The sequence below is a fragment of the Pteropus medius genome, unplaced genomic scaffold (genome assembly GCF_902729225.1).
Source record: "Pteropus medius unplaced genomic scaffold, Ma_sr-lr_union100, whole genome shotgun sequence".
NCBI lineage: Eukaryota > Metazoa > Chordata > Mammalia > Chiroptera > Pteropodidae > Pteropus > Pteropus medius.
The window spans coordinates 1,044,362-1,053,395 of record NW_024343159.1 but is presented as its reverse complement, the minus strand read 5'-3'; the positions used below and the strand labels follow the sequence as shown (position 1 = coordinate 1,053,395).

At 60.3% G+C, this 9,034-nt stretch overlaps 2 protein-coding genes across 2 annotated transcripts; one reads left to right on the top strand and one right to left on the bottom strand.

Moving 5' to 3' along the window:
• Positions 1–146: 146 nt before the first annotated feature.
• Positions 147–2,680, top strand: NAXE (NAD(P)HX epimerase). Its single transcript, XM_039867278.1, has 6 exons — positions 147–373; positions 501–609; positions 735–845; positions 931–1,044; positions 1,836–1,983; positions 2,274–2,680. The coding sequence occupies exons 1-6, from the start codon at positions 192–194 to the stop codon at positions 2,474–2,476; spliced, it is 867 nt and encodes a 288-aa protein (XP_039723212.1). The 5' UTR covers positions 147–191; the 3' UTR covers positions 2,477–2,680.
• A 171-nt stretch (positions 2,681–2,851) lies between these two features.
• GPATCH4 (G-patch domain containing 4) lies at positions 2,852–8,741 on the bottom strand. The gene is given in 9 exon segments (XM_039867277.1): positions 2,852–3,530; positions 3,533–3,932; positions 4,092–4,142; positions 4,375–4,463; positions 5,886–5,972; positions 6,072–6,164; positions 6,259–6,332; positions 6,758–6,898; positions 8,651–8,741. Coding segments are annotated over 9 exon segments (1,329 nt in total). The 5' UTR covers positions 8,682–8,741; the 3' UTR covers positions 2,852–3,167.
• Between the last annotated feature and the right edge of the window lie 293 nt (positions 8,742–9,034).

Genomic DNA, 9,034 nt, shown 5'->3' with positions numbered 1-9,034 from the left:
AAACGTGAGGAGAAAGGCGACCGCCCCCGGGAAGGCGCGGGACCCGAGCACAGAGGCCGGAACCCGCGCACCGCACCGCGCGCAGGAGCGGGACGGCGCTTCCGGCGGGGCGGCCCTGACCCGCCTCTCGGGGCGGAGCGAAGCGCCGCGCATGCGCCGGGGCGGCCGGGGGCGCGTTCCGCGAGAGTTGGATGTCGTCGCTGCGGTCGCTGTTGGGGCTCGGGCTGCTGGTGGCGGGCTCACGCCTCTCCCGCGTCGCCGCCCAGGCCGACGTCTGCCGTGCGAGCCCCACCTGGTGGGGGCCGCAGCGGCTGATGTCGGGTGGCCGCGGGGACCCAGAGGTCATGGCAAGCACGGCGGTGAAGTACCTAAGGTAGGCGGGGCTCCGGGCGGGCGCCGGGCTTGGGCGGACGGCTCTCCCCACCGGGCGGGGCCGGGAACACAGTGTCGCCCGCGGCCGAGCCCCGAAGCCTCGGGGCTCAGGCGATGGGTTTGCTCAGCCAGGAGGAGGCCCAGGCCGTGGACGAGGAGCTGTTTAACGAGTACCAGTTCAGCGTGGACCAACTTATGGAGCTGGCTGGGCTGAGCTGTGCCACAGCCATTGCCAAGGTCGGTGGCCCAACTCTCGACCTGGCTCCCTGGCCTAAGCACAGGGGAGCGGGAGGGACAGCTGGGCCAAGCCTGCACCGTTACTGCCCAAGGCCGCTCTGAACCCCCTCTGTCTCTGCCTTCAGGCATATCCCCCCACGTCCATGTCCAGGAGCCCCCCTACTGTCCTGGTCATCTGTGGCCCCGGCAATAATGGAGGAGATGGCCTGGTCTGTGCTCGACACCTCAAACTCTTTGTGAGTATGTGGGAAGAAGGGCTGTGGGCGAGGGGGAGTTGGATCCCGGACTTGGGCCGGAATCACCCCTTTCCTTTCCTCCTAGGGCTACCAGCCAACCATCTATTACCCCAAAAGGCCTAACAAGCCACTCTTCACTGGCTTGGTGACCCAGTGTCAGAAAATGGACATCCCTTTCCTTGGTGAGATGCCCCCAGAGGTAGGCGTCCAGTTCCGTGCCCTCCGCAGTAACCGGCATTCGCTTCCTTCAGCTTGCAGGCTGAGCTCGTCTGCTTACCATCCTTGGAGGACACCTTGGCGGGGAGGGACAGTGCCTGGCACAGGTGGTGCCTACGCTGCGCGGTTAGGAGGAGGGTCTCCTCCATCCCCCGACAGGTGTGTCTAGTCCTCGCCCCACGTGGAGGCGTCCTTCCCCATCCAGCACACAGTAGCACATCGTCCGCCCCTCGTGGGAGCTGAGGTGATGCGTGGATTTAGGGGAGGGAAACTTGGGAACCTGAGGTTTCTAAAAACTTTTTAACACATCTTAAAGATGAAGGGACTGAGGCGCAGTGAAGGAAAGTGAGTAGCCCACAGTCACAGACCAGGTCGTGGCAGAGCCGAGCCTGGAACCTGGCCCTCCTGACCGCCGGTCTCAGGCTCCCGGACACCGTGGCCCCCGATGGCAGGCAGGTGGGCCTCGGTGTCTGGACTCAGCCAGGCCTCAACCAGGGACCAACTTGCACTTAACTCACGGCCTCAGAGTGCCATCTGAATGACAGATGGCACTGGGCCTCTGACCCAGCAGGTGGGAGGAGGGCTTCAGGTCCCAGGGGACAGGGCCACGTCCGAGGCTCGCCTGGGCGACTTCGGGAGGGGCTGCGCTCTGCTCGTCTCTGTACCCCGCACCTAGGAGAATGCTGCCGCAGCAGGGACTCGTCGGGGGGCGCTCGAGGGGCGGAGACCTGTGCAGCCGCTGGCTCTGACACCCCTTTTCCGGCTCCACCACAGCCCATGCTGGTCGATGAGCTGTATGAGCTGGTGGTGGACGCCATCTTCGGCTTCAGCTTCAAGGGTGACGTGCGGGAGCCGTTCCGCAGCATCCTGAGCATCCTGAGCGGCCTCACTGTGCCCATTGCCAGCATCGACATTCCCTCAGGTGCTGGGTCCAGGAGGTGGGGGGTGGGGTCAGGGCCCCACTCTGTCCTGAGGCGAGTACCTAGGAGTCTGATTCTTGGCCCAAGACTCAGACCAAGTAGAAAGTGAGTCGTGGGGTGCAGAATACGGCTCTCTGCGTCCCACGACAGAGCGGGGCGCAGGATTCAGGGCACCCTTTCCGTGTGGCTCCGAGACCGAGGCTCTGTGGATGCGAGGTCCCCGGGTGGTCCGCAGGGCTGGGAGGGGACAAGGCGGGCCGTCGCCGCCCTCCCTGAACGCAGCCTCTTTCAGGGTGGGACGTGGAGAAGGGCAGCGCTGCGGGGATCCAGCCGGACCTGCTCGTCTCCCTGACCGCACCCAAAAGGTGTGCCGCCCAGTTTGCCGGTCGCTACCACTACCTGGGGGGCCGTTTCGTGCCAACTGCTCTGGAAAAGAAGTACCAGCTGAATCTGCCCCAGTACCCTGACACTGAGTGTGTGTATCGTCTGCAGTGAAGGAAGGAGCGGGTGCTCCCCCCAGAACTGGGGGGTCCTGGGGACTCTCTGGCAGTGAAGGCTAATGGCTGGCGGGTGCCAGAGAGTGACACTGGAGACACAGCGTCCTCTTGTGGGGGGAGGGGGGACATGGGCAAGAGGCTGCTGTGGTATTTGGGGGCAATGAAGATTGACTTTCAGATGCTTTTCTGAAAGAGACTCCTAGGTGGTGTGCGTGTCCTTGACGTGCCACGTGATTCTCCAGTAGGGATGCAGCGGAGCCGGACCTGGTTCTCTGGGCTTCCCCGCCACTCAGCAGGGTAGCAAGACCACAGGCAGCTAATGGGGGTTTCTTCAGAGGCCCCCAAACAAACTCAGTTTGGATTCAGGCACAGGCTAGGGGCCCAAGCTGTGTTTATTCCACCACGTGGCACAGTGTGACTCAGCGCAGGCCGAACCCTGCTCCCGCGGCCTTCACACCACTAAACCAGCGTGTTGCACCCAGGCCTGTTTCCTGCTGCTCTGAGCAAGGCTGCCCCACAGAGGGAGTCTGCATCCCCGTTCCCACTGCCCTGGCACTCCGTCCCTTGGCCACCTGGCTCCTATAGGCACTTGAGTCCACCATCTCTGGGGGACAATGCCCACCCCCTGAACTAAGGCACAGTGCTTCCACTCTGAGGCAGACTAGTGTCTCAGAGCACGGGGGACAGGGTCAGCTCAGGTCTGAGGCTTCAACACCCAGAAAGACTTGCTCAGGCCCCAGACCGGACCTGACTTCCAGTCTCCTCTGCTGCTTCTTTGCCCTCTGGACAGTGCTGACCTCTGCTCTCTCCCCCTCCGCCTGCTTCCGCTTCCGCCTCTCGCCCCTGCCCTCTGCACCCCGGGCCCCGCCGTCCTCTTCATCCTTTACACGCGACACACCCCTCTCCTGACGCTGCCTTTTCTCGCTCCTGCCCTTCCTACCTCTGCGTGCTCTGCTCTCTGCTTCCCTGGTCCCCCCACCCACAACGGCCTCGACTTCACCCTCTGGGTTCAAGTCTCCCCCCTCCGCAGGCCCCTTCCTTCTCCCTCCCTTTGGCCCTTAACTCCTCCCTGATCCTCCTGCTGCCCTCCATGGCTTTTCCTGGGGAACTGGTCCCCAAGCCGCCCTGTCCCCGCCTCCTCCTCCTCCGCGCTCCCTACCGCTGTCCCCGCCCTCTCATCTGTGGCCACCTCCTGACGTCTCTTCTTGCTTTTCTTGCGTCTCCTGCCCCCCTGACCGGCTCGCTCTGCGGGCTCCGTGTCTGCACCCCGTCCAACTGCTGTCGCCTCTTCCCTCTCTTTCTGCTTCCTCTTCTGTTTTTGTGTGAGGGGCTCGTGCTCAGGTGGCAGCCGAGGGATCCCGGGGTCCTGGCCTCTGAGCCGAGCCAGGAAGGCCTGCTCCTGGGCCTCCAGCCGGGCCAGCTTGGCCTTCATCGTGATACCCAGACGGGCAGCCCTGAAACCGACGGGGCCTGAGTCAGGGGGTGTCAGGGCAACAGTCTGTCCTTGAGACTGCGCGGGCAGAGGGGAGGGGACAAGCTGCTGTCTTCGAGCAGCCAGGAGTTGGGCAGACAGTGGGTGACAGGAAGTGGCCAAGGAGCCACCCAGGACCTACCTGTGCGCTGTCCGGCCCTCGCAGGCTTGGAGCAGCATCTCGTCAGTCAGACTGCGGGTGGGGAGAGACCAGGCTGACCGACAGCTGGGGGGAAAGCCCGACGTCTCCACCCCTCGAGCACCCCCCGACGAGTTCCTGCTGGGGCGGCACTCCTAGGTGCGGGGTACAGAGACGAGCCCAGCACAGTCCCACCAAAGTCGCCCAGGCAAGCCCCCAACGTGGCCCTGTCCCCTGGGACCTGAAGCCCTCCTCCCACCCGCCCAGCCCTGAAATGGAGTCTCACGTCTGTGGTGGGCAGGACCCCTGGCCGTCATCACTGCAGCTTTCCAAGTGCTCATCCGGCTTCTCCCCACCGGAAGTCAGTGTGGCCTTCTAGGAGGGATCATGGGGTGTACAAGGCCCGCTCAACACCACATCCACCCCTCTTCTCTCCCAGAAGCCAAGGATTCACAGCCACAGGTGCAAATTTGCCAGCCCCATCGCTCCCTGCAGCCCACAGGTGTGCCAAACCGCACATCTGAACTTGGGCAGGAGGTGGGCCGTAGGGGCGGAGCGGGGTGTGAGGGGCAGTCCTGGCCTCCCTGGCTCACAGGGGCTAGCGGGCAGAGCGAGCGAAGTGCTTTGGACCATCAGGTCTTCAGGGTGGGGCACGTGCCCCCTGGCGGTTATCCTGGTGCCAGCAACTGATGATGAAGATGGCACCTCCCCCTCCACACCCCAAACCTACGCACAGTCCTTTATTTGGTCAGATTAATGGGGACCGTACTGTGGGCCAAGGACTGTGGACACGGGGAAAACACTGCCATGCGTCCGGCCCAGGTGGAACCGACATGGCCAGGTGGACAGAGTACGGGGGAACCTGTCTGTGCGGGACGGGTACCCACCCAGATGGCAGGTTTGGGGAAGTTTCTAGAAGCAGCTGAGCTCCGGAACACAAAAACTCAGCAGGTAAAGGACCAAAAAGAGCAGAGTGTCCCAGGCGGAGAGAACAGCACGTGCAGGAACTTGAAAGTGAAAGAACATGGTCCCTTCAAAAGAACCAGATTCCACCTGGCTGCGGTGCAGAGACCCGAGAAGGGACAGCACACGGGACGAGGGAAGGTGGCAGGGACAAGGCACAAAGGCCACATGTGCCAATCTGATAGGTCTGGACTGAGTCGGCCCAAGTCAAGGAGGCATCAGTGACACGTGCAGTCCGTGTTTCAGGACACTCGATGCCTGTGCAGGTGGACCGGCTGCGTGGGAGGCAAGGAGCCTGCGCAGAGGCTGTGAAAGACGTCAGGCCGGAGACGCTGCCGGTCAGGGGCGGTCAGGGGCGGAGGACGCAAAGGGGAACGGGGAGGCCTGCTAGACGCCGCGGAGGGCCCGGCACTTACTAGGGGAGCACTAGCCGGGAGCGCCCTTCTATCGGCTGAGGCCTGGCTTCCAGTCCTTTCTGCCCTGACTAGCCAGCCAGCTGTGGGCTCTTGGCCAAGTCCCTCTCCCCGCTTTTGGCCACGTATGCAAAATAAGGAGCTGGGTGAGGTCCTTTCAGGTGCTTTGAACTAGGTGTCCCTGCCCCGCCCCCTCTGGCAGCCACGCCCCCTCTGCTGACCACAGGGTCTGAAGATCTCCATTTTTGCTGAGGAACTGGGCAGTCTGATTAAGCACCAGTAAGACTGGTCACAGGACCCTGTGATGTTAGGGTGGCCCCGAGAACAGGGAGGGCATGCAAGGCAATTGTTCCGGCCCCAGAAGAGACCAGGGGAGGGAAAAAGGACCGAGGGCCCCCCCGCAACCCACCCTGCCAACTACCTTCACAAACTTCTGATACAGCACGTTGGGCCGGGGATGACTTCGATGGGTGGTCTCCTTAGGAAGGCGCCTCAGCTGTACTCCGTCCTGTGGAGAAGCGCTGGTGAGCGGGTGACACGCCACGTCTCCATCGCCCCCACACGTCCCAGGCCCTCATGTCCAGGTGCCCGCCTATGAGAGCCACACCTGCCCGGTTTCCACCACCAAGCTGGCTGCCGTCCGGTTGAAGAGCTCACTCCACCAGTGGTTTGTGAACTCCCTGGCGGGGTCGTGTCCCACCTGCCAGAGGAAGAAGTATGAACTCTGAGGACCTGCCTCCCACCCTCGAGGGCCTTCCTCTCCCACCCACACCTCCCTGAGCCTGCCGTCTTACCCCATGGGTGTCCTGCTTCAGCGTCACCCTGAGGGCCTGGGTGATGCCATTCTCCTTCCGGCCTAGGCCTTTGCCTGCAGAAGTCAGAGCGTGACCCGGCTTATTCTGCCTGCCCCGGGCCCTCCAAGGCCCCCGACACATGCCACGCCTTGCCACCCCGCACACCTAGCACTGGGCAAGCGCCGGCCCTCTGGGAAGCCCTCCCAGTCCCGTCCTTCCCGGCACCTGGGCACGCAGCCCCCTGCCCGGGTCTGAGCCAGGCGGCTCCGCCTTCATAATTTCGTGATTGAAGTTTCTTCCCTCCACCCCCAGTCCTCCCGTCCACATCTTTCTTTCTACCCATTGTCAAATTTCTCCCTCTTCTCGCCTTTTCTGGAAAAGCCAGAAATTTCCTTGTGCACATTTCCCTCAGCTGAATGGACTGCAGAGGGTCATTCGGTATATGCCCTCGGGCAGAGGTAGGCGGGGATGCCGGGTGGAGGGCGCCCTCGGGGGTCACCTCGAGTCCATCCATGCTTCAGCAGCTGCTCCTCGGCAAACTTCATCCCACGACTCTTGACCTCCGGGGTGCCACTCATGGTGAGAAAAAAAGTCACTGGCCTCGGTTCCTCACCAGAGAAGAAGAAATCACTGTCATCCCCCTAAGAGGAAAGGAAAGTGCCCAGATCCAAATCCATCCCGACTGCTCTCATGGGAATCCTCCCTCCACCCGAGAGAGACGGAGGAAGAGGCCTGTCCTTGAGGGCTCCCGTCTGACAACAGAGGCCAACGTCAGTGTGTCGAACGTTACGTTAATAACGCCCACACTCACGGGGAGCTCACCACATGCCAGTCTGTGACGAGTTCCTGCCCTCTACATCCAGGAAGGTATTATTATCCCTACTTTACAAATGAGGAAACTAAGGCCAAAAGAGGTCAGGTGACTTGCTCAAGGTCATGCAGCAACCCCAGGCAGCTTGTCTGCGGAGTCACCACCGCACTGGACCATCTCCCACAGTTTATCACCATATAATAAAGCAATGAGATGCTCATTAACCTCGGTTATAAGAAAACAGTACTTAACAGAGCCCACATCCTACACCCACGCCCCGGCGTGTACACCGTCCTCCTGGTGTGGGGTGTGGGGCTACCCGCCTCTTCCCGGCTGCCCCCATCTTTCAGTCTTGTTGGAGCATCCCTCTTGAAATTGCCCCGCTTAGGAAGGGCACCCTTATTGAAAATTTAACGCATAACAGATGGATTACACATACCACATTGTCTCATTTAATCCTGCGAGACAGGGATCATCCCTACTTTACAAGCCAGAACAAAGCCTGGGTTTCTCGCGTGGGGTTACACAGCTAGTGACAGAGCTGAAATATGAGCCCGGGTCGCCTGACTCCAAAGTGGCCCTCTCTGCGTCACACCCCCAATCAGTCACATTTCTTTAGTGACTCCGGTGCTCCTCCTTTTAGATCCCAAAATGGCATTATCAAACTTTCATACTAAATTTGCCTCTGAAATGGTTAAGATGGCCTATCACACAAGACATTCAAAACTAAGACTACCACTGCTGATTTGACTCGCTGAAGTTCACTTCTATTAAGATCATTCGTTACAGGCATTGCAGACCACTTTTAAAGCTAATCAATGGCACTACTTGAGCAATCCTCCCAAAGTGACAGCTCCGAAGAGTAAAACTTTCGTGTGAACTTAAGACACATCACTGTCACCCTCCTAAATGTATATAAGGCTTAAGAATGACGATCAGTCTAGTTAAGTATGAAAAACAGCAAATTCAAAATGACCTGCATTTCGGTTCACATTTCTACTGGGAAAGACGATGACCTGGGAACCTAACCGATACCTTGAGAGTCTCGTCAAAAGAGCACTGGGTGGGAGACGGCCCCATCTTGCTCCGTGACAGTGTTCAAAAGAAGTAAAATTCAAACACTGCGGCCACCTCAAAACTCTGCCTCTTCTCGAGTTATCTCGATCTACCAGCCCCCCGATTTCAATAATAACGATCATAACAGGCATTTACTCAATGCCAGCTTATTGTGAATCGCTTCACACGGATTATCCCCCCGACAACCCCATCAGGAGGTGGTGTTACTGTACTTTACAAGCGAAGAAATGACACTGAGACGTTACTTGCCCCAATCAAACCAAATAACTGGCGAGTGGTGGATGCAGAACCGCAGAACCCGAGTTCCAGGGACGTTTTCCGACGAAGCGGCCCCGGGACACGCTTCTCGCGGCGGCTCTGAAGAGCCGGCTACACTCTCCCAGGCTCCTTCCTCGTGGGACCTAAATCCCGGCCCTCCGGCCGCGTTTTTCCTTTACTTGGGGAGAACTACTCTTCTGAGCCCGGGCTCCTACTGCCACCGCTCAGGGGACAGCAGCCCCTTACCTTCACGGCCGGGCGCGCTCCGCGGGAACATGAGCCGGGTCCGACCTGGGCGCCGCCATCTTCCCGGAAGTGACGTTCGGCCCTTCTAGGCGGCTGAAACCATAGAGACGTAGGCAAGAACCAAAGTTCCGGTCCTCCCAGTAGAATGTGTGGACTGGGCCTACTTGCCTGTATAGTTGCCATAGGAACTCAGCCCCAGAGCGCGCCGGTTCTGGAGGTTCTGGAGGTGTTCGGCTTACTGCCTCCGTGCAGGCCGGAGCAACCGAGGCTTGGTACTAACTGGCCGGCTCTGGGCGCCGAAATCAGCTTGGGCCCCACACTGAGCCAGCCCCAGGGCACAGACATTTCTCCAAGAAGGACATCAGATGGTCAATAGGCGTGAAA